The sequence below is a fragment of the Juglans regia genome, chromosome 2 (assembly GCF_001411555.2).
Source record: "Juglans regia cultivar Chandler chromosome 2, Walnut 2.0, whole genome shotgun sequence".
Taxonomy (NCBI): domain Eukaryota; kingdom Viridiplantae; phylum Streptophyta; class Magnoliopsida; order Fagales; family Juglandaceae; genus Juglans; species Juglans regia.
The window spans coordinates 31,954,444-31,980,519 of NC_049902.1; the positions used below are offsets into that span (position 1 = coordinate 31,954,444).

General features: G+C 35.4%; 6 protein-coding genes across 10 annotated transcripts; 1 reads left to right on the top strand and 5 right to left on the bottom strand.

The window, feature by feature from the left end:
* Nucleotides 1–586: 586 nt before the first annotated feature.
* LOC108990686 (protein STAY-GREEN, chloroplastic-like) lies at nucleotides 587–2,635 on the top strand. Its single transcript, XM_018964718.2, has 4 exons — nucleotides 587–1,019; nucleotides 1,125–1,298; nucleotides 1,742–1,909; nucleotides 1,999–2,635. The coding sequence occupies exons 1-4, from the start codon at nucleotides 894–896 to the stop codon at nucleotides 2,344–2,346; spliced, it is 816 nt and encodes a 271-aa protein (XP_018820263.1). The 5' UTR covers nucleotides 587–893; the 3' UTR covers nucleotides 2,347–2,635.
* A 94-nt stretch (nucleotides 2,636–2,729) lies between these two features.
* Nucleotides 2,730–7,790, bottom strand: LOC108990685 (protein FIZZY-RELATED 2-like). Of its 2 annotated transcripts, XM_018964717.2 has the most exons (10): nucleotides 6,980–7,790; nucleotides 6,758–6,880; nucleotides 6,542–6,646; nucleotides 5,822–6,001; nucleotides 5,494–5,556; nucleotides 5,199–5,393; nucleotides 4,078–4,179; nucleotides 3,917–3,979; nucleotides 3,640–3,708; nucleotides 2,730–3,267 (listed from the first exon to the last, which is right to left on the bottom strand). In XM_018964717.2, the coding sequence occupies exons 1-10, from the start codon at nucleotides 7,508–7,510 to the stop codon at nucleotides 3,214–3,216; spliced, it is 1,485 nt and encodes a 494-aa protein (XP_018820262.1). In that variant the 5' UTR covers nucleotides 7,511–7,790; the 3' UTR covers nucleotides 2,730–3,213. The 2 variants fall into 2 exon arrangements, 1 of the variants encoding a protein (XP_018820262.1); XR_001996036.2 differs by lacking the exon at nucleotides 2,730–3,267 and having other exon boundaries at nucleotides 3,675–3,708; nucleotides 5,199–5,332.
* A 3,007-nt stretch (nucleotides 7,791–10,797) lies between these two features.
* On the bottom strand, nucleotides 10,798–12,357 carry LOC108990680. The gene has a single exon (XM_035687740.1). It carries the CDS (start codon nucleotides 11,839–11,841, stop codon nucleotides 10,798–10,800), a length of 1,044 nt encoding a protein of 347 aa, XP_035543633.1. The 5' UTR covers nucleotides 11,842–12,357.
* A 656-nt stretch (nucleotides 12,358–13,013) lies between these two features.
* LOC108990679 (expansin-A7-like) lies at nucleotides 13,014–14,539 on the bottom strand. The gene is made up of 3 exons (XM_018964710.2): nucleotides 14,401–14,539; nucleotides 13,644–13,959; nucleotides 13,014–13,429 (listed from the first exon to the last, which is right to left on the bottom strand). Exons 1-3 carry the CDS (start codon nucleotides 14,537–14,539, stop codon nucleotides 13,117–13,119), a joined length of 768 nt encoding a protein of 255 aa, XP_018820255.1. The 3' UTR covers nucleotides 13,014–13,116.
* Nucleotides 14,540–18,610: 4,071 nt separating this feature from the next.
* On the bottom strand, nucleotides 18,611–20,387 carry LOC108990678 (expansin-A7-like). The gene is made up of 3 exons (XM_018964709.2): nucleotides 20,207–20,387; nucleotides 19,663–19,978; nucleotides 18,611–18,923 (listed from the first exon to the last, which is right to left on the bottom strand). The coding sequence occupies exons 1-3, from the start codon at nucleotides 20,385–20,387 to the stop codon at nucleotides 18,611–18,613; spliced, it is 810 nt and encodes a 269-aa protein (XP_018820254.1).
* Nucleotides 20,388–21,885: 1,498 nt separating this feature from the next.
* LOC109015870 (PGR5-like protein 1A, chloroplastic) lies at nucleotides 21,886–25,606 on the bottom strand. 4 transcript variants are annotated; one of them, XM_018998315.2, is made up of 11 exons: nucleotides 25,206–25,606; nucleotides 24,976–25,091; nucleotides 24,693–24,789; nucleotides 24,476–24,576; nucleotides 24,064–24,120; nucleotides 23,574–23,650; nucleotides 23,278–23,329; nucleotides 22,718–22,828; nucleotides 22,532–22,629; nucleotides 22,273–22,374; nucleotides 21,886–22,174 (listed from the first exon to the last, which is right to left on the bottom strand). In XM_018998315.2, the coding sequence occupies exons 1-10, from the start codon at nucleotides 25,405–25,407 to the stop codon at nucleotides 22,305–22,307; spliced, it is 981 nt and encodes a 326-aa protein (XP_018853860.1). In that variant the 5' UTR covers nucleotides 25,408–25,606; the 3' UTR covers nucleotides 21,886–22,174; nucleotides 22,273–22,304. The 4 variants fall into 4 exon arrangements, 3 of the variants coding, with proteins under 3 accessions (XP_018853860.1, XP_018853861.1, XP_035543616.1); XR_002000004.2 differs by having other exon boundaries at nucleotides 21,946–22,174; nucleotides 22,252–22,374; nucleotides 25,206–25,599; XM_018998316.2 differs by having other exon boundaries at nucleotides 21,946–22,174; nucleotides 22,262–22,374; nucleotides 25,206–25,599.
* Nucleotides 25,607–26,076: the final 470 nt, after the last annotated feature.

Below are 26,076 nucleotides of genomic sequence, written 5' to 3' on the forward strand. Positions count from 1 at the left end.
TCCCAGAAACATGCTACTCGGTGCAATTTCCTCTCCGTCAACGGCCAATGCTCAGATGGGTTCGACGGCATGAAGAGGATTAAGTTGATGGCCAATGCTCAGTCAACAAGTTCTCATAGTTTCTTCTAGCACAGTTTCGACGACATGAAGACGACAAGTTGATGGCCAATGCTCAAATGGGTTCGACGACACAAAGAAGATTAAGTTGATGGCCAATGCTCAGTCGACAGCACGAAGACGACAAGTTGTCGCAATTTCTTTTGCGCAGTGGCGCATATGGGTTAGCTGAGATGCAAACAATGTCTGAAATCGATTTTTTTTTTTTAAATAATTTAATAAAGTTGACGTGGCCACGTCAACGATTCCGCAACGGGTACCTGTAGTAGAATTGTCTAAAAAATAATGGAAAGAAATTATTCCTTATTTAATTACACGACAATTCATTTAAGAATATTGGAAACATGTCCCTAAGAATGTTGGAGTGAGCTAGAGGCTAACCGGGACATCTGCGGTTATCACGCGGTGTACGTCTTTTCAGATCCAACCTCAACTGAAGGCGAAGGTGACAACCAAGCTCCAAAAACAAACTGACACGTCTTCTCCCTTCTCCTATAATCCCCACAAAATGTTCCCAAATTTTCAAAGATGCTGAGCTAACAAGCAAAGCAAAAACTCCAAGCTAAAGAATCCCAAAGTAAAAGCAAAAGCAAAAGCAAAAGCAAAAGCGAAATAAAAACGTTTTGAGCTCCTGGGATTTGGGAGTTCCTACCTTCTAAAAGAATCGTGTTTATAAAACGATATTGCACGAAAGTTTCTATATTTGGGTGCCCGAGAAGGTTGGAGCTTCAGGGAGGAGGTCTAAGCTTTGACTGCAGCTCAATAGAGAAAGAAAGATGGGAACTTTGACTGCAGCTCCTGTGCTCCCATCAAGGCTCAAACACTCTTCACTCTTAGAGCAACAAAGCTCCCTCTTTCCTTGTGGAAAAAGACCCAAGAAGAAGAACTTTGCTATCGTTCCTGTAACTATCCTTTCATGCCTTTTTTAAGTAAATTTAATGATACTAGTTTGGGCAATTTAGTATTTTTATTGTTATTTTTTGAAGATTTGGGTTTGATTGGCTCAGGTAGCAAGATTGTTTGGGCCGGCGATATTTGAAGCTTCGAAGCTGAAGGTACTGTTTTTGGGAGTAGATGAAAAGAAGCACCCGGGGAACCTTCCAAGGACCTACACGCTTACGCATAGTGATATAACTTCGAAGCTCACTTTGGCCATCTCACAGACAATAAACAACTCTCAAGTAATCCTGAACTCTGATCTCTGACACCCCCCATATGCTAAAAATAATATATCTTGTCATTCTTTGACTAATTGCATAATACTCCAAATTGGAAAGGGGAACAGAGAAAGCAAGGGATCTTTTATGGTTTGAATTACACATTTAATCACTCATTTAGCAAGGATAAGAGGGGCTTGATGTGTATCTGTTGCTAAATAAATTGAAGTTTGAAAAAAGGGGATTACATATTTTTAAAGGGTAAAAAAACAGAGGAAAGCAGAGGATTAGAGAGTATTTTTTAATCTGTTATTGTATATTGTGTTCTTTGTACTACTAGGTTTATATTTTAGTATTAATATGGAAATGATTCCAAAATGAATAGTTAGGAAAGAAAGAGTAATTTGAACCCTTTATTTGGATATTTCAGAATCTAAAATATGGGAAATTGGGATTTAAAATTGCAGTTTCAAGGGTGGTACAGCAGATTACAAAGAGATGAAGTAGTAGCAGAGTGGAAGAAAGTGAAGGGAAAGATGTCTCTTCATGTTCACTGTCATATAAGTGGAGGCCATTTTCTCTTGGATTTGTTTGCTAGGTTCAGATACTTCATCTTCTGCAAAGAACTACCAGTGGTAAAAAGTCTCTTATTAATTTCCTCTAATTTTTATTTCCAATTTTTTGTTGAATCAGTCTCTTATGAAAGCAAGATTTGTATTAACAGGTTTTGAAGGCCTTTTTCCATGGAGATGGGAATTTGTTCAACAACTATCCGGAATTGCAGGAAGCTTTGGTCTGGGTTTACTTTCACTCAAACATTCCAGAATTCAACAAAGTGGAATGCTGGGGCCCCATCAGGGAGGCGGCAGCGCCCACCAGTAGCGTGCACAATGACGAAATGATGCAAGCAAACCCGGAGCTTATCAGGAAAATACCCGAGCCATGCCAAGAAAATTGCGAGTGTTGCTTTCCACCAATGAGCTTGATCGCGTGGTCAGAAGCAATTCCCTGTGAAAGTGAAAATAGTTTTGGGACCCAACAGAGCTGTCAGCAGCAAACCCAACAAAGCTGAATACGATACGACGTCCCTTAGTCATTCCTTTACTTCCACTTTCATTCGATTTATTTTATAGAAAATATGTGCTCCAATGTAATGACACGCCTTCTTTAAAATTCCGTGGAACACTGGAAGATTAGTATTTGGTGCTGTGTGGGTTTACCTTTTTCTGGGGATGTGACTTGGCACATTACGTCGTCATCTAGATTACCCAGTTCTTGTATATATCAATATGTGCAAAATCTGCATGTAAGTGTAATGGTACCCCATTTACAAGTAAGATCTCTCTATGTTTTTGTTTTTTCCCCCTCTTGCAAATGCTCGGATTATATCAAAATAAATAAAATAGTACAGAGGGTTGGATGATGCCCCAAATACAAATTGAAAGCAAAATGGACTGCTGAAATCAAAAGGACAATGTAGAAACAGTTTTAGCTTTCTCTGATTCTGTACAAAATGTTATGTTTGAGATTCGGTGTATATATACGCCACACCAGTATGGTCAAAGCATGCTGGTATTCTTCCTTCTCAAATATACAAGGGAGCTGTTAAAATAATTGGTTAACACCTCCTCCTCTACAGATAAAAACCTGGTGAAGTGGGAATAAGAAGTCCAAAATCGTCAGCTTGCAAGAAACCAGGACTGTTCCACCACTACCCCTTGCATCTTAGCAATTGTTAGGTCCCCGCAAATTCTCTGCCCAATGTGTGTTGGGGTCTGATCAACTTGAGTGATGAGTATCTCTTGAAACATTGAGCAGGGTCAAGCAGACCAATTTTGAGTCTCTCCTAGAATGATAAATTTTTAAACCGTGGTATAAAGTATCATATGTATACTATTTCCCATGACAAAGATGACATTAAGCCGAAGGCCTACGATCATCACCGAATTGTTGTTCTTCCAAGAAATGATGCTCCAATCTCGCTGTCTGTGTTCTGCATTAACAGTTACATTAATATGAGTTGCTTATGCTTATATCTTCGTTTATTCTCCCGTGCATGTATTTGGTTAGCTCACATTGGAACCTCATGAAGGTGCACCAGCTATTTTCCACTGGAAAAGCAAAACATCTAAACCAACATACTCGCCCATGCTTTTATCTAAACAAAATAACTGGCGAGTCACTCCAAAGAGTGTGAACTAAATCCATAAAAAAACTGTACAGGGAGGGGGTATCTAACTGGAGTTGAGAATGACTAATATGTATATCAATTGCAGTTGAATCATGTGGAGGAAGAGAGAACTTCGGACCTAAATGACAGAATCAAAACTACAAAAATTTTGGATTCATATTATGAATCATTTACCTGTGATTTAGCAGAAGGGAACACATTCCAAAACCTAAGTGTTTCATCTCCAGCTCCAGTGACAACGGTCTGAAACAATAAACGTTATTGTAATTTATAAAAATGACAGGCATAAACAAATGGTAAATTACTTTTAGGTCCCGTTTGGATAGTGGATTGAGATGAGATGAGTTAAGATGAAAATTGAAAGTTGAATTAAATATTGTTAGAAAATTACCATTATAAAATATCAACAGAAAATCCCAATGATTATTAAAAAGAATAAAGGACAAACTACCTGTCCGTCAGGCGAGATGGCAAGATAGAGAACTCGATATGTATGGCCCGTAAGAGTTGCCAACTGCATTAGGAGAAAAAAATGTAAACCAAAAAAAGAAAAAAGAAAAAGAAAAACTAATTCATAAGATACACTTGCATCACATCAGATAAACTTTGTACCTTTGACATGGCAGGATATCTCCAAACTATTATCTGATTTTGGGAGTATCCATGGGTGCTGACAAGTTCATTGACATTCTTGGACCACACAAGATTGCACACCTGCCATATGTACAATAGAGATCAGTACATCTCAGTATTGACAGAGAGAGGGGAGGGGAGGGGAGGGGATCTACTAAATTCCCTAATAAACCTAAATGATTATCATATTTAATAATTGATAGTGCCCTGCCAACAGTCCAACAACTATTTAGGACCGACAAGAGTGAAATATTTGACTAGCATAGATGCATCATTAATGCATGTAATCACACGACCCTGCTTTTTTTCGGTCTCATCACTTGACAAGGAATTATGATTGAAAGCAACATCAACTACAGTAAAAAGATAAAATCAGTGGATCGTCTATTAAGGATCTAGTACTAAGCTAGTAGTTTTTTTAGGACACACTTAGTTCAAGAACTCATATTGGATGACTAGTCCAATTGTAGAACAATACGGTACCAGAGATGCTCTCCTCATAATAGTGGTTCCCACTTCCCATGCATAAATTAACTACCAAAACAGCAAAGGAAGTTTTCAATATGTAGCAATTATCAAGCAGAAACTGGTTCTAATGGATGAAATTACGATGCACGAACTGCCGTGCTTATCACCTACTAACGGAAACTTATACATACATTACATACAGGCAAATGCCGAGAGAGGAGGTAGCTAATGAGGTACCCTCTTCAGGCATATTAGCTTGCAAGGCAGCTTTCTGAAATTATCTGTCAATATCATGTTAATGCATCCATGAAAGTACTAGAATGGTTTAATGGTACCACTTAATTTCAGCGTTCTTTAAAAGAATTGATATTTCTATATCTTTTGACTTCACAAACCGCTTAAGAATAAGGAAAATTACCCCCCCCCCCAAAAAAAAAAAAAAACACAAAAAGAGAGGAGGAAGAGGAAAGAGAAAAAGAAATCTCATCTTACTAATACTTTATCCTTGAGACAATAAAGTGAAAAGATAAGAAGATAAGTAATAGAATTAAGGTTAACCTCTTTCATGAGTATACCAGAACCATTAAAAAACACAAATTACGGTAAAAACAAAAAAATGACAAGCAGATTACCTGGCTTCCAGTGTCCATGCAGCTGAAGTGTGAGTTTGTGGTTGTATTCCAGAAACGAATACATCGGTCTGCAGTTCCACCACCTGATGCAAGAAGTCCATGAACATGGGGAGACCATGCAATAGCTTTAACAGCTGCTGTATGCTCACAGTATTTCAGTACAGGTTGAGTTGAATTTTGATTCCAAACAAAAAGCTACACATATGTGAGATAAACTATCAGTCGAGAATTCAAAGAAGAATGACCAAATAACTGTGAATGCAATTAATCAGAAATTAAGAAAAAAATTACATACTCTGTTATCATTGCCGCCAGATGCTAATTCACGATCATCATACGACCACTTTAGTCCACAAACCTAAAGCATGAAATATTGACATTCAGGCTGGGAAAAAGATATCTGAGTATAATTGAAAAATCAATGAACCAAAGACAATAAACAAAATGGAGAAACAGCAGCATATACATTTAGCAATTTTAGCATTCACAGAACTAAAGAATATGTATCTGAAAGCAGGATGGAATTATGCAGACTCTGAGAGAAGTCCTGCCCCACCAGGGAGGGGAGTAAGTGATTCACCAGGAAATTACATTAACCTGAACAAGGTGTTTAAGAATCTGACCTCTGACTTGTGTCCAGAGAGTTTACTGACAAAATCTTCCTGGGCGCGTACATCTCGTTGAAAAATAGTCTTGTCCCGGCCACCAGAAGACAAAAACGATGAACTCCAGGCTAAGGCCCCAACACGTAATCGATGACCCCCCATTGCTCTTACCCTCTTCAAGCGAGATGCATCCCAAATCTACATAGAAGGTTGTCGAACACATAAGCTAAATATGTAACACATATTATGACACAAAAAAAAAAAAAAGCATAACATAAGTACGAAGAGTTTAAATTGACCAGGAGTGGTATGAACAAAGTGCACTTTATGAAACCGTCCTCACAGAACAGCTGGCCTAGGAAGCCCTGTGAGGAGATCACTGTTGAGAATGGCTACCATACCAGTGAGTCAATTTAAAGGAGATCGCAAGATTTTTATTGATGACCCAAGTGAATCCTAAATAATCAACATCTGCATCAACAATTGTTTGCGGTTTTCAGGTTCGCTAAAATATTTCTAATCCTAAGAATTGATGATCAATATGTTCTTCACCATGGTTCCATATTCAAACCCTCTTTTAGGCTGTCTTCCCGATTGAGATCGAAAACAATAAATTCATAATTTTGTGGGTATGATCGGTTAAAAAAAAAGAATTTTATTCCTAAGGGTCGTCGGACTGCAGTTTTTCTCTTGAATTATCGGATATCCGGTGCCAAAAAAAAAATACATGCCTCTGACCTGGACTTTTCCATGTCTAGTTCCAACAGCAAGATGTGTACCGCTCTGAGCCCATCCGACCGAACAGACACTTTCGTCAATGCCCAAATCACATAATTTGGTTACCTGCGGGCGGGTAGCATGCCGAATAGTATCAAATAAAGCCATATAAATTCTCAAACTTGTGACGTTTCAGTACAATTTATTGCTTAGAACAACGCAAAAAATGGCTTGCACCTTGCTACTACAAGCATTCCACAAGTAAACACAGTTTCCCAACCCCACTGCTAACACATTATGCGCGGACCAATCCACCAGATTCAGATAAAAGTCATCTTGCAAAGCTGGCGCATCCAAAACCTACAAATACCGTCATGTTAAAAAAGTTAAAAACACCGCAAACTCAATTCAAAAAATCCAAATACAGTTCAACCCAAACGCATAAACCCGGGAACTTACCTTATAAGGAGACTGTGGGATCTTCCGGGGACTCTTTACCGGGCTATGATTAACCCCAGGCATTGCATCGTCAGATCCAAATGGAAAAAGTGATTGCAAAGGCTGGCTGGTATCCGTCTTATACCGGAAGATATTACGGCTGGGCGAGTTCGTCCAGTCGCTCCTCTTCTCGGGTGTAACCGGCGAGACCACGCCAGATTCGGGACCTAAGAGTACCGTGCGTAGGAGCGTGGAATAGACGCTGGTGGAGCTGTCCTTTCGGCCCTCGGAAGAGCTGGGCTGCCGCGGGGCTGGGAGGTGAAAGAGCCCAAAATTGGAGCCCGTTCGGGTGGGGATGAACCTATCCGAGTAGATCGTCCTCGACGGCGATGGCTGGTAGTTGGCGTTGATTAGGCGTTCGATGTAGCGCGAACGGACCGAGTCCTCGTCGGACATAGTGGGGGTGAGATTCAGCCCCGAAGACGAAGAAGATGAGATGGGGGTTCCGAGAGCTGATTGAGCGGGAAATCTTTGAACCGTGGGATCTTCCATACAGATATCCTTTTCCCACAGAGAGAGAGAGAGAGAAGACCCGTTGTGAGATTTTGCGCGTTTCGACGAGGAAAACTTGCGACGGTGAAGCGTGAAGACAGTCACCCTGAGATTTGAGAGTTTTCTTTTGAGAGAACAAGGTATTATTATTCAAGAACGTCGGGTGCATGAGAGAGAATGAGATTTGAAGCTGGACAAGACAGTCAGAGCAACAAGCTGGTTTTCCCTCCACACAGGTTGCGGTTAACTTTCCCGGCAAATCTTGGGAGAGCGTCCTGCGATGCTGTCACTGCGAATGGGAAATTAGGAATAATTTAATGTTAATTGTAACAAATATTATGTTTCTGAACACTATTACTTTTGGGGGGAAAACAAGATCAAGCTGCTTAAGGGCGAGTTTGATTATTAAATTCATCTCAATTTATCTCAATTCATCATTATAATTTTTTTAAATTTTAATATAAAATATAATAAACAATTCAACTTTTTCAAATCTCAAAATAATAATAATATTTTAACAATATTTTATTATCTCAACTCAACTTAATTCAACTTACTTCAACATCCAAACACAACCTTAACATATCATTTTACAATTATTTTTCATAAAAAGGAAAATGCTACTTACAAAGTCAAAAATAATTGATTTTTATTTTTATTATTATAGTTGAGAAGGTAACTACTAATACAATGATATTTTTTTTTAAAAAAAAAATTAAAGATATTTAAAAATAATTAAAAGAAAAAAAAATGTATTTATACTTATCAGTATAATGCAGGAGCACTATTGTCGATCCTCCTAACATTATCCTAATAAAAATTAATATTTTTTTTTGTTCCAACTATATTTGATAAGAGTAATGTTACGTTCAGTCGTGGAATGTGCAAGTATTGTGCAGTTATTTTGAAAAAGAGTGAAGTCTATAATTAAAAAATTAATTTCTTTTCATATGGATCTCTTATTTATTCACTTTTTTTCAAACTGACTGCACGACGCTTGCACACTCACGACTACAAGTATCATTTCTCATTTGACAAACATCAACATAATGTTATTTCAGTTAAAGAAAATGCAAAAAATTGAAAAAAAAAAAACATTTTTGTTTATGATTATAAAAATAGAATTGTTACGTACATAAAAAAATTATATAAAATAAATTCACAAATTGATTAGTCTTCATGAGATTTGTTAGATTTATTTTATAATAAAAATAACTTTACATTATAATGTATTACATCAAAACTTTAAATCATATGAATTTACTTTTCTGTAATCTTTTGTGACTAAAATATTTTCCTGATTTTCAAATTAGAGGTAGGTATTGGCTTCGTTTAGTATGATTAAATTCAAACTTTTTATTTATAATTAATTCATTAAGTAGTCTACTTTTCATGCGTTTGAATATATTGATGCATCCTCTGCATTAAATTCGGCATTGTCTATCTCAAAAGAATCTTTACATTTGAGATATAGAAAAGTTACAACATTTATCCAAAAAAAAAAAAAGGAGAGACGGTAAACTTGCCCAAACCCGTAGGGAAAAAAATCCCTTTTGAGGCTAAATTAAGATAATTTCAGTCCAAATATAATTGCAAGTTAATGTGATCAAGTAGATTTGTGTATATTATAATCAATTAATATGGTCAGAAAGCATGCAAATAATTAGGAGAAAATTTTGAGAAAGGGAAAAGGAGAGTTATTTGAGTTGTTGGATATGTCAAGCCTTTCACTTACTTACTGATTAAAGAAGTGATTAAGATATATTTTTTTATATTTTTTAAAAAATGTTAAAAAAATATGAATAAAAAACTAAAAAAAATGAATTTTACTTAAGAGGCACGCCCGGCTGTCACTGCTGGGCCGCACCATAGCAGCACTTTATATTTAATATTCAATTAGATCAAAGATAGAAAACTTGTTTGATTGTGTCATATTACATGGTCAGGCGATGCAATTTGGTTTGGGTTGGCTCCGATATATTTAATGAAATACAAAATCGGGTTGGTCTAATTTGTTCGATTAAGAATTTTGTAAATTATTGTTTGAATTTGAGAGTCTTGAATGAAAGAGAGACAAATACATTAAACGAGTTCTACAATATTTAGTATTCATTTACTACTATTCAAAATATTAATAAATACTATAGAGCCCATTTGAGATCCTCAAATTCGGATAAAAATTCGAATTTTTTTTAAACAAAAGATATATTTTCATTAAAAGCGTTTTTGGGAGATGTTTTGATTGAACTTAGGATAAATAACGGTATTAATTAAAAATTGAGTAATGCTACATACAGTCGTAGAGTGCGTAAGTACTACACAATCATTTTTAAAAAGAGTGAAGTCTACTATTACGAAGTTATTATTATTTTCATATGAGTTTCGTATTTTTTTAATTTTCTCAAAATGATTATACTGTGCTTGCACATTTATGACTGTAAATATCATTTCTCTTAAAAATATGTTTGAGAATAATATTTTTGGAAGAGTTATTTTTAAAAATTTATTTTAATTTATTTATTTTTTTTTGCTTTGTTTGTTACAAAAATAGGACGCGTGTTCATGACCCAGCAGATGATCTATCTGAAGCTATGGGAGTTTATAAGATTTCTATACCATGGGATGTTATAAGAATTAGTTCCCTTGACTTCCAACCTCAATGATGCCTATCTGCATCTTCAAGCATTGGTCTCTATAATTTGACCTGGACATGATTTGGAATACAGAAAGGAAAAGCGAAAGTTTGTGTTCAAATATGAGATGTGACTTTGCTTTTGTGTAGAAAAAGAAGCAAGTCCTTTTATTCAATGTTCTGCAATTATTAGCTTTTATTGTTGTGTTTCTTTTTGTTTGGTTGGATCCAAGACCTTTTCACTTGAATATGGCAGAACATTAGCAAAACTCTTGACCCAGAACTGGAAAAGATTGAATCAAGACAAATTGGAAAAACCTTGTACCAATTCAACAACAAAAATTATAAGTGCAAGTCATTTTTACTTATTCTTTGTGCACTCTATCAATGTGATTGGCTGTGCCATTTTTTTTTAATATAAAATAATTGATTTGGCCTATCACATTAGTAGAGTAAGCAAATAATACACTAAAGTGATTGTATGTAGCAGAATTCATTCGAGAAAACATTGATTTTGAAAGTTGAAGAAAAAAGAATAATCAATGGGCAGGGATGAGAAACAGATTTTTCCCTCTTTCCTACAAAAGCATTTTGAATTTCTTTCTTATCCAATGAAAAAATAATTTTTGTTCATCTAATGTTACAAAAAGAATAATCACAAACGCAAATGAACAAATCCTTGGTTAGGATGTACATACTCATGCTCAATTGTAGGCAATGTTCGAGTGACAGCTGCTGTAGGAGCTCTCACATGTCCAACCATAGAAACTTGTAAAGCTTCTTCTTCATAGGCCCTTCTTTCCATCTCTTCCATTCTTGATTTCTTCTTTACCTTAACAAACAATGCCAACAGAAGTAAACCCAAAAGAAAAGCACCCAATGCAGCTCCTACTGAACTTCCAACCACCACTTTCCACCGGCTAATCTCTGTTCTTAACTGCTCTGGTGGCGTCTCAATGACCAATCCAAAATGGCCATGTCTCTTTGCAACACACACATATGGTGATACCTGATTTGCTAGTGTGACTTTTCCATCACTCTCAAAACTAGCACAATATGGGCTATTTCCCTGTATCTTGGCTAACTTTGTGGTGTTGCTGAAATCTACTGTGATGGGCTTTTCTCCTGCAAGAATTCCAAGCTCAAAAGGGTTGCTAAGGTTCATGTTGGACCCAGCATTATAAGCTAGAAGACCTAGAACAGGGGAAACAAGTTGGTACCCAGAGATATCATACTTAGCATAGAATGTGGAAGACCAGTTATACCCCAAGTTTTGTCTAACTATCATGACTCTCTCCACGCATGGATGCACAGTCACTCCAATACCCAGATGAAATTCCTTAACCTGTGCACCGTATCTTCGGAGACTACCACATCTGAATCTCACCATGTCGACCCTGATGCCGGAGAAGTTTGACGGTAAATGTACAGTGTGCAATATTCCAGTCCCGAAGTGTTGGTCGTAGGCCTTAAACGTGTAATCTCTAATGTAAAGATCGAGAAGATGAGCTGATTTGATCTCTTGAGCTTCAGATTTTATTGATGCAGATGATGCCCACGAAAGAACTATGAACGTGAGAGAGAAGAGGGAGCCCATATGATAATCTGAACTTGTTTTACAAGACGTTGGATGTAAACATGTAATACCTGTACGGTTGTTCCTGATACTCTCGGGCTTCGATGTGCATAGCAGTGCCATTTTTCCTGATTTTCTGAAGCTGGCAGATTGAAAGAAGAGCTTGAAATGTGTAATAACAAAATCTAGATTAGCTTATTTTCTTGCAGATGTAACAAGGGTGAGGTCGCAAAGAGGACAGTTTGGACTGTTTCCGGTAATTTACATGGCAGAAAAGCTTTGATGGATTAAAGAGCAGGGAAAAATAAGTGAAAAACGTTCTTGTTTTGTGTCTGTATCATGTCAAGAGCAGGAGACAGTATACGTTAGGTGGCTGTGACAGTAATCGATAAGAAATAGACTGCCTGTTGTTTTAGAAGAGGTGGGGTTAAGAAGAACTAGCAAAATGGATCTTGTATTGTGGGAATGCAGCATAACTTCTGTTGATCTGTCTTTGAATGAGAGTTTTTAGGTGGCAGAAGGGCTAAGGTCATATGACAAAGGATGGGAGATATGATTTTGGAGCGTGGGCTGATGATGATGATGATACTTCATAGCAAAAGGGAATGAAAAAGGGGGCTTGGCGTGCTTAGAGAAAGAAATTGAGGGCATTCTTCACCTAGTATAGGGGCTCCAGTGCTCCTAATTGTGTTTGGTAACATGTCTGCCACTTGGAACAACTTTGTGGGTATCATGTTAGCCACCATGGCATTCCATCTGTTTTCCCTTTAATGCGCCCCTAACATGAAATATTCACATGGGGGGTCAACCAAGAAGTACTAAAAAAATGTCTGGAATTTTAATGCCAATCAATGCTTCATTGCACTTACTACATCCTCTGACTCTTACTTCACAAGATCAATATTGCTGAAGACATATATGTCATCTAATTGGGCATATGTGATACTGTTATTGTTCGTGTTTTTTTTTTTAATACATAAATAGCAAAAAAATATTGTGTATGCATTAGAACATCTCCTTTTCCAACCTCTTGAGTTTACTTTAAGTTAGGTGGAAATCGGACTCTTGTCACTTCTTAAATCATTCAGTTCTATCAATGATTTAATTAAAAGATAGTTTATCTTCATACAACCTCAAAGAAATTACCAACCACATTAGTTGGCATTTCGAGTAATATTGATAAACTTGACAAGAAAGCCATAATAATACTCTTGGCAATTGGCATGTCTCATGAGTATCTGATCTGATGGCAGCAGGTGAAAATTTACCTCTGGTAAACACAAAGGAGCAGTCACATAAGGAGACAGTGAGATTCTCCATAAACGAAGTGATTAACAAAATACTGTAGTAGTGTATTGAGAACAAGAAGAAGAAGAGCCATTTGTGAAAGAATTTACATCAATGGAAGTTGACATTGGTTTTGTAAGTCAATCCCACAGCCCAGTTTGCAGGAGCAACATTCCAGGCAATTATAGTCTCCTTTGTTGAGTAGGAGATGATTTTGAAAGAAAGAGATTGGCTTCCCGGAGTTGCAAAAGCTTGGTACGAAGCTCCCCAGTTATGGCTCATGCTTATCCACCCTGTTTTGCTTCCTTTCACCCACATCTGAGTTATATCTCCTCCACCTCCCACGTTCATTACATACACCAGCAACCAATACGCGTTTCCTTGGAAATAAAATCGAAGCCCTCCACTTCTTATGCACGGTACCCTGTCATGAAAGCCATTGCCCAATCAGCTGGGATTCTTTAGCTATTATTCAGAATCATATACCATAAAAGTAATATTCTTTTTAACGGGAAAGATTTGAATTCAAAATGTATTTTCAGATCTAACCCACATTCCTTTTGCTAACTAAATCACAAGGACGCATAAAAAAAACAGAAGTGAAATCCATTCTTTTGGTGGGAAATTTCTTTAACTACCTGCGGTACATAACAGGGACAATGCCGGCCTTCCACTGAGCAATCTTCATGAAAGCAGGCTTGGACATGTCGAAGTGGACTCGAGGTGGGTTGCACCACCCACCATTGTTAGAGTCCTGAGACCAGTTTGGAGGGCAGAGGTTTGTAGCTGTGACTGTGGTGAATGGGACCCCACTAAAGCACCACTTGGATTGATAGCACTTTATCTGGTAACAGCTCCCACAAGCGTACCCATTGTCGAACAGAGTTGAGCTCAAGGCTACTGTATCTGTTCCATATCCATTTACAAACAAATTTCCATACCCACAAGCTGCCCCTGTAAACCTAATTCAAGTAACGGCAACCAATTAGTTTTTTTTTTTTTTTTTTTTGGGGGGACCAAAAAATATATATATGTATGTATATATCTGAATAGATTTTCAACAAATTGGAAATGATAAGAAAATGTTATTCATTATATTTATAATAATCATCATTTCATCACCCTTTATGTGCCATTAAATGATTAATAGATAAGTAAAAAATAATAAATAATTTTCTAAATTAAAAAGATGAATTATTTAGCGACGCATAGATTGTAAAACCAACGTTAATATAATGTAAATATGACATATCATATTGAATGACATTAGTTTATAAACTTATTTTCGTAATTTTTTATTTTTTATTTTTTTCAGATGTTCTATCACTCTTCTTACTCAATATAAAACGAAAATATAATCATAAATATTATGAGGAGAATGGAAGACATGTATACCCATGGTCTCGGAGGCAGTCTCGTCACCATTGAAGGTGGCATGAGAAAGCTGCCAAGGGCTTGGTTGGAAGATTACAGCAAGTGTTGGTTTGCTGATTATTGCCAATATGGATGCATCAAGAAGAAACCAAACCTCCATGAATGAAGCCAATAACCCATATTATATATTACGTTATTCAAGTACGTACAACGACAATGTGCAATTTTACCTATATCCATCACTCCTACGTACGTGCTTTGTTTTATAATCTCCAACACTCCACAACATTGCCTTCGTGAACCTCGTGAAGAATGGGTGGGTTTTGACAGAAAGTTCAGATGAGATGAGATGTTTTGTTAAAAATTGAATAAAATATTATTAAATATTATTTTTTAATATTATTTTAGATTTAAAAAAGATGAATTATTTATTATATTTTTATATAAGAATTTAAAAAAGATGTAATAATGAAATGATATGTTTTGTGTATCTAATCCCACTCTTTCTACTCTCTCGCTCTGTTTTTTTTTTTTTATAAACAAACTTTCATTAGTAAGCTACTCTCCTTTTTTAAGATAAAAAAAAAAAGAGTTTTTAAATCATGTTGAGCTCTCCATTTATATATGGTCGGCAAAGAAAATTCTTGCACCGTCTAATTGAAAAGGCATCAAACTAATTGGGCGGTCGGTACAGATTGACAACGATGGTTCTACTAACCGTTAGATAACTGCCTGAAATTTTATAAATTTGGGACGTGCGGACAGCTTTGTTTGAAATTAAAGTCAAATAATATTTTCTTTTATTTTTATTAATCAATCTAATTTTCAATGATTGTGAAATGGAAGAATTTCACCAAAAATATTAAGTAAATTTGTGTAAGTCAAATTAAAAGAATAAAATGAAGCATTGCTGTAAATATAAACTCCTTTTCAAATTTATGGTTTGATTTTAAAAGCCATATGGCCGGTGTCGGTGGATTAATAAAGTATTCAACTTAATACCATGCCCCACAATTTAAGTATATCAAAACTTTCCTGTATAATCATTTTTGTATATTATTTATACATTCAATTGATGTGATTGAGTGAATTATTTTTTTAAATATAAAATAATTGATTTAACCAATCATATTAATACAAAATATAAAAAAGATTGTATATAACAGCATGCCTCTAAATATATATATAATTGTTCCATGAACTATGAAGTTGGGAAGAAATTTATTTTTTTTGTATTTATTTAAGAAATTAATAAAGTTTTGTCGTCATAATTTTGTTTTTGTCGTCCTTGACTCTATATCAAATAATTTCCCACCATAAAAATGATGATACGATTTGATTTCGTTCTAAAAATGTGCAATGTTTTTAAATTACAAGTAGCGTACTCTTTAGTCAAACAATAATTTTATATATAATCGTGAAGTACGTAAATGTCACGTAATCATTTTGCAAAAGAATAGAGTTTATTATCAAAAAATTAATTTTTTATGTAAATTTTATATTTTATTTATTTTTTTAAAAACGATTATGTAGCAATTACACAATTCAAAATTACAAATATCTTTTCTCTTAATCAAATTATATATATATTAAAAAAAAATCTAATGCTGCCAATAACTTTGAACTTGGAGAAGTGAATATCTTGAAATAAATAAGTTCAATCTTAAAAGGATTATTTAGAAGAAAGTCCCCTCAATTCTTTAAAGCTGAATGGAAAATAGAGTATTCTAATAAGAGTGTGTAGGGGTGTAAATTTAAACCGGGAAACCGAAAAACCGGTCCGGACCGGACCGAACCGGACCGGTTGGTCCGGTTTTGAACCGGTCCGGTCCGGAACCGGTTCCTATTTTATGAAAACCGGCCGGTTCCGGTCCGGTTCCGGTTCCGTAGTTTTCGGGACCGGACCGGACCGAACCAGACCGGTTGAAAAAATATATATAAAAATTAATTTTATATATTATACAAAAAATATATATATAATATATAATTATATGTTAAATTTTTATATATAATATATATAATTATATATCATATATGAAAAAATTTCATATTATAATTTATAAATAATAACATAAAATGTTAATCTTAAATATGAACATTTATAATTTATTTGATCATATATTATTAATATAATTATATATAAGATAATGTTGTTATAATTTATAAAATAAAAATTTAATCTTAAAGATGAAAATTTAATTGATCATATACTTTAAGCATAATATATATATTAAATTTTTAATAACATTTTATAATAAGAATTAACACTTTATTATATGTTTTTTATATTTGAAAAAAACTGGAAAACCGGACCGGACCGGAAACCGGTAAAACCGGAGGTACCGGTTTAGGAGGGTAATCGGGGCGTAATCGGTTTTGAAAAATACAAAACCGGTACATACCGGTTCGGTCCTAGATTTTGTCCAAAACCGGACCGGACCGGACCGGTTACACCCCTAAGAGTGTGTACCGACTTTGTTGGAGCTGGAACCCCAACTACGCCCACCGCTGAGAGCTCCTGCTGGGGCTGCCGCTAATACATTTTGTGTCTTTTTATTGTTTTGCATTTTTTTACATGAATTTTTTAATATCTTTAAATATTTTTTTTTAAATAAAAAAATTTATAATACTATTAAAAAATATTTACTTAATCATAAAATTAAAAAAAAAAAAACTAAAAAAAAAAAATATTGCCAGCAGGAGCTCCCAGTCCCAACGGTGAGCATAGCATTTCTCATCCCAAAATCTGACTCAACTTTGATTTATAATTCGGCCTCCGACTCTATCTCCCATATCCGGTGTATCAAAACGGACTGAGAATGAAGTAAAGATCAAGTCTTATTATCAATTATTGCCATTTTACAGTCGCGTATTGCTCATAGTCATAACATTTGAAATTAATGATAAAGCCTTTTATGCGACCGACCTAATTAATGACAATTATAGTTTGGGCGTTGCTAGCTGCAAACAGTTTGGTGTACCAATCGATATGATTTTTTTTAATTGAAAAGAAAAATAAAAGAAAAAATTTGAGAGAAAAGAAAATTTTCTATTTCACGAAAATTATTTATGCCTCAATTCACACCGTTTCATTAAACGAATGCTTTACATGTCAGCATCGATACGCAGTTTAGTGCACGAACTCGCTTAAGAAGATTTTTTTTTTATAGTTTATATTAAGTCGAGTAATATAGAGTAACGATAGATATAATTTTAAGATGTTAAGTCTCGCGTATTCTCTTAAAAAAAATAAGATACTATTAAAATAATAAATTATTTTATAAGAACCCTATATTTATTTCTTTATTTTCAAATGGAATACTACGTATGACTCATGCACGTATATAAATCATTTTCCTTTCATATATAATTGAATGACAACGACTCAGTTTAGTTGATATGGTCGGATTTCTTGCTTGCCTCCATTTTTCATTTTTGTTTAATTTGTGTTTCTACAATGGGATTTTCGTAATAAAAAATGTTAGTATATCGCATGAGTTTGTCCCTTCATTTTGATTGCTCATATATTTAATTTTTTTTAATTTTTTTTATTTAATAATTAAGAAAGTAATTTTTAGTGTATTAATATATTTTTTATTTTTTAAAATATTAAATATATTAAAAAATGTATAAAAAAAAAGAAGATAAAAATAAAATAAAGAATAATTTTGTGCTAGCATGTAATAAGCCCAACAGTCAAAGCCGACCGTCATGCTAGCAAGACTCTATTTGTAATATTGAAATAAGAATAGTGATAGACACGCAATCTTTTTCACAATTTTTTACCCAACCAAATATTAAAATGAGAGTATTTTTATAAAATGTTAATACTTTTGTAAATTATTTTACATAAATTTCTTTCATTTAATGTAAATGGTAGCAGCTAACCTTATAGTTATTACGAATGCAAGAGTGATAGGTCTTGGTTCGTCATCAAATTAATAAAAGAGTAATGCTACATACAGTTATAGAATGAACAAGATCAAAAATTTAACACACCATGATTTGGAATTTTGGAGGTAAAGATGTCTCTCGTTATATTCTTTGATGGTTTAGACCAAATGATCATCCATCACCAACCTAATACGTATTTCCCTGCAGGTTATCACGAAATTTACCTTTTTTCCTTGGCAAATAGGAAAGGCAAAACATGTTCGATCTCAGAAGAAAAAAAAAAAAAGAAGATGGTACATATATATAGTCTTGTATATTACAAACGAGAGTTCCTACATCAACGAAAGTTGACATTGGCCTTGTAAGTCAATCCTACATTCCAGTTACTGGGAGCAACGTTCCATGCAAATAGGGTCTCCTTTGTTGTGTAAGAAGTAATCCTGAAAGAAAGAGATTGGCCTCCCAGAGTAGCAAATGCTTGGTACGAAGCTCCCCAGTTATGGCTCATTTTTATCCACCTTGTTCTGCTTCCTTTCACCCACATCTGTGAAATGTCTCCCCCACCTCCAACGTTCATCACATACACCAACAGCCAATACCCATTTCCTTGAAAAGAGAATCGAAGCCCATCTCTCCTTTGGCATGGTACCCTGCAAGAATCATGTGAAAGATCAATTAAATTACGAGTACTATTTTTCAGACTCGTTTGGTTATGCAATTTAGATGAGAGGAGATGAAATATTTTGTTAAAAATTGAATAAAATATTATTATAATATAATTTTTTAATATAATTTAAAAATATTAAATTATTTATTATATTTTATTTGAGAGTTTGAAAAAATTATAATGATGAGATGAGATATTTTTATGTAATCAAACCAACCCTAATTATGCATATCGATGTAGAGAAATGATTTGTACAAACTCTAAATAGACAAGCTTCATACAAGCTTTTGTAAAAAAGTAGACCCCATCTTAAAAAAAAAAAAAAATTATTCTTTATTAATGGAATCCATTAACAATGACTTGTATGAAATTTGTCTATTTTAAACTTGTATTTAACATTACTCATCGATGTAACATGAGTTTTATAAGCGATAGATAACATCGATATTATATATTTGACCTGTAATAAGCCTCGTTAAGATATAATATAAATTATTAAGTTTTTCAATATTACGTACTTATGGACTTAAACTTTCGAAACAAATAATGATTTAATATGATACGAGTAAAATTCTTGAAGTTGAATCTTAATTCTAAACTTTAACTCGTTTAAATAAATATTAATTTCACAATTAAAAATTACTCACTGAGTAATCTATTTTTTCTCGTTAACTTAAATTTTTAGCATAAGTGATGTTTTAACAAGCCAGCTTTAAAAGTACCTGCGGTACATGACCGGGACAATGCCGGCCTTCCACTGAGCAATCTTCATGAAAGCAGGCTTGGACATGTCGAAGTGGACTCGAGGTGGGTTGCACCACCCACCATTGTTGGAGTCCTGAGACCAGTTTGGTGGGCAGAGGTTTGTAGCTGTGACTGTGGTGAATGGTACCCATCCAAAGCACCATTTGGATTGATAGCATTTTATCTGATAACAACTACCACAAGCATATCCATTGTTGAACAGAGTTGAGCTTAAGGCTGCTGTGTCTGTTCCGTAGCCGTTGGTAAACAAGTTTCCGTACCCACAAGCTCCCCCTATTTAACCATAAATTGAATACTAAATATTAATGCTCCATGTAGTTTGCAACTTTGCATATTAATAATAATTGACAAAATAAAGAGTAATAAGTCCTAACAAAATGGGAAGAAAAAAAAAAACAAAAATAATAAAAATAAAAGGCTACTAATTACAACGCATATATATATATATATATATATACACACACACAATGACAGGGGATCGAAGCACGTATATATACGTACCCATGGTCTCGGAGGCAGTCTCGTCACCGTAAAAGGTGGCATGGGCGAGGTGCCATGGGCTTGGTCGGAAGACAGCGTCCGTCGCCTTAATGCTGATTGTCAGAATAAATGCCATCAACACCAACCTAAACATCATCATCCCCGATCCAAGGGAAGTCGCAGCCATGCATGCCTGATCCATCTCTTGATCTCTATATTATTACTACAATATATGCGTATAATGTTGTCTACTGCTACATGCATCTGCTCACTTATATATAACGTCCAACCACAGGCATTATTGGACATCAACAGATTGACTTCGTGGCCCTCACGAAGATTTTTTTAAAAATAATAATAACAATAATAATGATAAAGGAATGTTTCACTAATTTTTTGTTTGAAAATGATTGGACGTGATATATATATGTCTGTGTTTTTTTTTTTTTTTAATATTCCCTGGTACCGCAATATAAAGTGGCCAAGGGAAACTAATTACATGCCCGCTAATGTCGGTTTGTGATGGCTGGCTACATGTTTTTTAATACTTGGGGACGTGCAAGCATGATGAACTAAACTCTTGTACTTTTTTCCATTAAACTAGGTAACCATTTCTCTGTTTCTTTGCGAGCATCTGTTTATTATTATTATTATTATTATTATTATTATTATTATCTGCGTGTTCAAAATATATTTTTCATTTGGTTAAGTTGAACTTTCAATGCCACCATTTCTCTTACAACCAGTGAATAACGAAACTTGGTCAAGGACAATGCCATTTGGTTTGTTGTATGTTGTACGCTCCATCCAATCCTTAAATGTTTCATTGAATTAGATGTTTTATTTGTCCTGTAGATGATTTTAGTTTTTCAGGTTAAAGAGGTTGCTCCAGAGGCCAGGAGAAGAAACACTAAACTTGGTTCTTAGATACTGACATTTGTCCATTATTGACCCTTTGAAGGTGTTAGGACTCAAGTATAACCTTAGGACACTTTTCTAGTTAAGCTACCTGAAATAATTTTGTAAGCACCTTTTATATTTGCGAGATATTGAGTATCCCATGACATAAATGGATTAAGCCTTTGGGCATACATAACACCCTTCTGTGATGAGCGGGATATTAGATAAAATGAGGTGTAATTGAGCCATTGGTGACAATTAATACATCGGCATAGAAAAAATGTTACTGCAATTTGTTCTTTAAACTCTCACATATCTTGCTCTCTAAAGTGGGGATGACACATTTTTCTTTTTTGTTGATTAATAGGTGGGGATGACACTTTCTTATGGAAACAGAAGACGAGTGGAGGACAGCAAGTCATTGGGTGAACTTAGCTTCCAGGTAATAGCCGCCATAGCCATAGCCATAGCCATAGCCATATAATGGATATTACGTTCAATATGGTTGAGTTGAATTGTTTTGTTTTTGAATTTATAGATTTGAGATTATGGGGTTTACAGCTTCCTTAACATATTTGTGAAGAACAGTTTTTTGCTTGGCAAAAGAGGAGAAAAAAGGAACGATGCAAACAGAGGCAAGTAGCTTTCCTATCTAATGGATTACCCCTTAGAAATTGACATTTTAAAACTTAGAAGTGACTGAATCATGATATTCTGTGATCGACACATTAGTACAATACGCAGAACTTCAGAAATACCAGTGAAAACCTGACTTCAATTATACAAAGCGGGAGAAACTGTTATAAAACGTTTGCACCCATGTTTATTATTATTATTATTATTATTATTATTATAGAGGATGTTCCTTTAAAATTACGCAAATTCTCTTCCACTGATTTATAAGGACTACATCACAAGCATGTATACTCTACAAATGAATTTATAAGCACCCATTTAACAGCTCTTTTTTTTTCTTTTTTTTTTTTGCTCTACACAAAGATGACCATGGGTATATATACATAACGTGAAACCCTTCATCTCCAAACTTCATAGGTCAGTAACTATCGGATCGCATAAACTGGACTGATCCTGCAGGGAGTGGCTTTCGACATGTCATAATTGCATGCACAATGAAGAAAATAAATAAAAAGGGAAGAAGAATCTACTCTATAATACATGCGTAACACCTTTGACAGGGTGCGTGCGTGCGTGCCTCCAATCAAGCATTACTTCCTTCTGGCAACGTAATCAAGCGTGTCTTTGAGTCATATACCAACGCAGTTTCACAACTGAGGCAAAATTGAACTTGTAACTGTCAAAAAGCATGGGATATAAACCTGCCTACAATAAATGGTATCTAAAAAACTGGAGCAATGTGTACATACACACATACAGACATGCATTATATCGGTTAGGTCTTGAGTCAATGAAGATGTATGTACTTACTTTGAGCATTTGAGAGTGTTGGTAGTACCGCCACTGGAAATTGATAGTATGGTGCCAAAGAAGGAGCCATTCTCAGTACCACAATTAGGACATGGACCCTATAGCAGAGTACTGCATCAGTTGCAATGTATACCCAACACCATGTGGTTTTTCAAAATTGGGAAGAGATTTCAACGAATATTCTACCTTTAAGATCAAGAAATCTTTCACAATCACATTTGTGAGTGAGAGAGCAAGCCAAACTAAGAGGGGCACAGCAGCAAACCACGTGAATATGAAACTGAATGGCTCGGGGAGCTGAGATTCAACATTCACAAAAGTGCATATGTTAAAAATGGGTTTACCCAAGAATTTTAAGTTGCTGATTAGTTCTACATATTTTTACTGGAGAAGGTATATGACTTTTCAAAGTTCGCTAGAAGTTCTGATCACTCTTTTTCTCTTTCAAATTTCTGATATTTACAGTCTGTGGTTCACTAATCACTAGGATGATAAAACGAGTCAGTTTGGCGTGGTAGTGTTGTTATTCTGCAACTTAATTTTGGCTGATTGGCCTAGCTGCATTTGGGACAGAGGTGCAAAAATTTATCAAGTCATGGTCGCTGAGGAATGGCTAAAGAACTATGAGAAGGTGTGAGTGACTTCTTTTTCCCCTTCTTTTTCTATTTAGTACTAGAACAGATCATGTCCATTGACCTTAAAGATTCATCAAAACAAACAAGAAGAAGACAACCTCAACTACCTACCTCCAGTAGATATGTAATCTCAAACCCAGTAAGGTCGTCAAGGAAGAAAAACCTGTCAGGACACACAGTACAAATATAATAATCATTATACATGTATAAGACAACTTCGCCATTAAGTAGAACGTTTATGCATCTGATCTAAGTTATGTGATCGCTTTATGTTCTTGTTCTTTTTTATTTTGGTCCATGTTATCGTTTTCCCAAAGGTGGTCCAAGTGCATGTAATAGAGCAGAAGATGGTTATCATCACAGAGATTTTAAAACCTAAATTATTAGAAGAAAAACATGCTACTTACAATCCTAATGCAACAACGGTTGCCGGAACGTTTAACAGAAGCATCTTCAAATAGTCAACGGACAGGTCACTGTAAACCTATGGGAAGAAACTCAGTCAGTACAAATTAAGCCAAGATCTGCTGTGCGTATTTTGCAACACAAAACAACCAAAGTAAATTGAAGTATCTAATGGCTATGTCATCCATTTGTGGATAACCTTTAACCACTCATGGCAGGGTAAATCATTTTTGCAGAGAAGGCTGGAAACTGTCACACTAATTCAGGCGTGACAATAAGTACATCACTGCATCTGAGTGGATGGTATTTGATCCTGTGATGCTAGTACAGGGAAAAATACTGCAGTGATCAAGATTCTAGGAGAACCTAAAAATGCAAATCCCAACCTTCTTGACAGTCAACATATGTATGCACAAGTGCAAAACAAAAATGGGGGAGCTGGGGACCTAGTAAGACAAGAGCTCATTCAGAAACATTTAGAGCAGCATGCACCTTTCTACTTCGGAGACTGCATCGTGGACCCTCGACAACAATATCACTCCCTTGAATCTGAAAAACAATTATGGTTGTGGTTAAATATCATTCACACTACCAAATCAGGAATTTTCAAAAATTTAAACTACTTAGAAATTAGAGAGTAAGTCAAGAATCTTATTACCGTCACAACAATCTATATGACATTATGATCAGTTTCTCTATGTTCGTTTATTAACATACATTTATCATGCTGTGACCTGTAAAAATTAGATTACTCATACAGCATAATCCAACTCCTAAAGATGCACCAATCAAGAACATTGATCCCTTCCTCAGAATTTTAGTTGCAAAGATCATTTTACGTAATTTGTATCTGCATTACTCATTGAAATGCACATATTTGACAATGGAACAAACAAGCACAAACCTTTAGCCGCAACTTTAATTGATCATACTCTTCATCGGTCAGAATTGGTTTCCCAGCAACATAAGCCATTGAAGCTTCAAGAAATTTCTGTTCATCCGAACCTGGATGATAAAATAAACCAAGAAAGTAATCAAAGGTTTAACATCATAGATTAAGTTATAGATTAGTTGAAAAACGCATATATGTTGAGGCTCCATTTATAAAGCTCAATGCGTACTTAGCATAACAACGCTGCTTCCTTCCCACATTAACTCTTCCTTGAGATTATCAAATTCCTCATTTGACATGATAGCTTTTCCCTCATAATAGAATGCCTGGAGATCAAGAAAACAGAAACAAGCGTGCATGCTTCAGGAATTACAAAAACAGAAGGGAAACCTGGGCGATTTCTTGTTTATGTAGTAGAGGCATACTGGTGGTCTAATCATAAGTTTTATGTTACGTATGAAGTAGCAAAATACTAGAGAAAAAAAATAAATGAGTAGATTCTGTACGCATACTTGCAGAGCTTGAAGAAACTCTTGTTCAAGTTCGCCAATTGACTTTTTCCCTTTTTGGTCTATGCTACAATATGGCAGAATTTTACCGTCGACAACCTCGCTGTCTTCAACCTGGTCTGGAAAATTAAAAGAAGAAGAAAATCCGTGTGCTTACTAATCTAATACGTATCGAATGCCATCGATTTTTCACTCACTAATCCTATGGCTACTTGTAATTGATGAAACAATACCTTGTTTGTCGGCAGTGGCCCTGGTGTTAAGCACCAAAACCCGGCGCCGAAAGCATGCGTGCCTTCCATTGAAGTGAACCGACCGAACCCTTGTAGAAGAAGATAACGAAAACAACGATGAAGAAACAGGAATCAAGGGCCTTTTAAATGTGGCCGTGTGAAAAGGAGGGGATGTTACAGTAATGGCTAACTTGTTAGCCATTGGAGGTCGAGCGTCGAAGGATGGAACTGAAGATCAGCTGCAACGAGGATGGTGGGTATGGACAAGGACGGTGTATGATCGGGTGGGAGGGAAGAAGTTCGATATTGCATTGGGATAGTTTGTGTTCGTAGGGAAACAAAGACAGCACAGCTCAGAGATAAGGCAACGTAGGAATGTGTGGAAGGGAAATGGAGTTGCTCCTTCGTCACTCGGTTTCTGAAGTGTTCACTGTTTTGGTCGGACAATATCTGCCACGTCATTGTTTGGTAGTTCCTTCATTGGTGGATAATCTACTTCAGTACTTCTAGGATGTTACACGTGGGCGATTGTTTTTCGAATGTGCTGGAAAGCCCACGCATCAGTTTCTTAGAGCATTGGCAATGGGCTAGCCATTTGCCAATGTAAATTTAAATTAAAAGCAAATAAGGAAAAAATCATCTATAATGGACTGACTATACATGTAAAGTTTAACATTTTAACTATAGTATTTCTTCACCTCTCGCCAGACTTGGCGAGCTACTGTATATCAACCAAATTAATATTTTATCAGTTTATTTGTCTCCCGCTCAATATTTCCCTCGATTTTTCTCTCTCTTCTTGTCGAGACCCTTCATTTCCTCTGCCTTTCTCCCGAATCTTCTTCTTTCCTTTCTTCTTCTTCCTGCTCTC

Bases quoted from the DNA above. Each gene is read 5' to 3' on its own strand.
- LOC108990679 (XM_018964710.2), bottom strand. From the start codon at position 14,539: ATGGAGGTTTGGTTTCTTCTTGATGCATCCATATTGGCAATAATCAGC. The intron at 13,960-14,400 runs GTATACATGTCT...TTAGGTTTACAG, and splicing joins GACTGCCTCCGAGACCATGG to GGGCAGCTTGTGGGTATGGA. The intron at 13,430-13,643 runs GTAGTTAAAGAA...CTTTCATGACAG, and splicing joins GTCCCTGTTATGTACCGCAG to GGTACCGTGCATAAGAAGTG.
- LOC109015870 (XM_018998315.2), bottom strand. From the start codon at position 25,407: ATGGCTAACAAGTTAGCCATTACTGTAACATCCCCTCCTTTTCACACG. The intron at 23,330-23,573 runs GTAAGTAGCATG...GTGTCCTGACAG, and splicing joins ACCGTTGTTGCATTAGGATT to GTTTTTCTTCCTTGACGACC. The intron at 22,630-22,717 runs GTAGAATATTCG...ACTCTGCTATAG, and splicing joins AAGATTTCTTGATCTTAAAG to GGTCCATGTCCTAATTGTGG.
- LOC108990686 (XM_018964718.2), top strand. From the start codon at position 894: ATGGGAACTTTGACTGCAGCTCCTGTGCTCCCATCAAGGCTCAAACAC. The intron at 1,020-1,124 runs GTAACTATCCTT...TGATTGGCTCAG, and splicing joins AGAACTTTGCTATCGTTCCT to GTAGCAAGATTGTTTGGGCC. The intron at 1,910-1,998 runs GTAAAAAGTCTC...TTGTATTAACAG, and splicing joins TCTGCAAAGAACTACCAGTG to GTTTTGAAGGCCTTTTTCCA.
- LOC108990680 (XM_035687740.1), bottom strand. From the start codon at position 11,841: ATGGCACTGCTATGCACATCGAAGCCCGAGAGTATCAGGAACAACCGT.
- LOC108990678 (XM_018964709.2), bottom strand. From the start codon at position 20,387: ATGGATCAGGCATGCATGGCTGCGACTTCCCTTGGATCGGGGATGATG. The intron at 19,979-20,206 runs GTACGTATATAT...ATGGTTAAATAG, and splicing joins GACTGCCTCCGAGACCATGG to GGGGAGCTTGTGGGTACGGA. The intron at 18,924-19,662 runs GTACTTTTAAAG...TGATTCTTGCAG, and splicing joins GTCCCGGTCATGTACCGCAG to GGTACCATGCCAAAGGAGAG.
- LOC108990685 (XM_018964717.2), bottom strand. From the start codon at position 7,510: ATGGAAGATCCCACGGTTCAAAGATTTCCCGCTCAATCAGCTCTCGGA. The intron at 6,647-6,757 runs GTGCAAGCCATT...ACCCGCCCGCAG, and splicing joins GGAATGCTTGTAGTAGCAAG to GTAACCAAATTATGTGATTT. The intron at 4,180-5,198 runs GTAATCTGCTTG...TACATATGGCAG, and splicing joins GCATGGACACTGGAAGCCAG to GTGTGCAATCTTGTGTGGTC.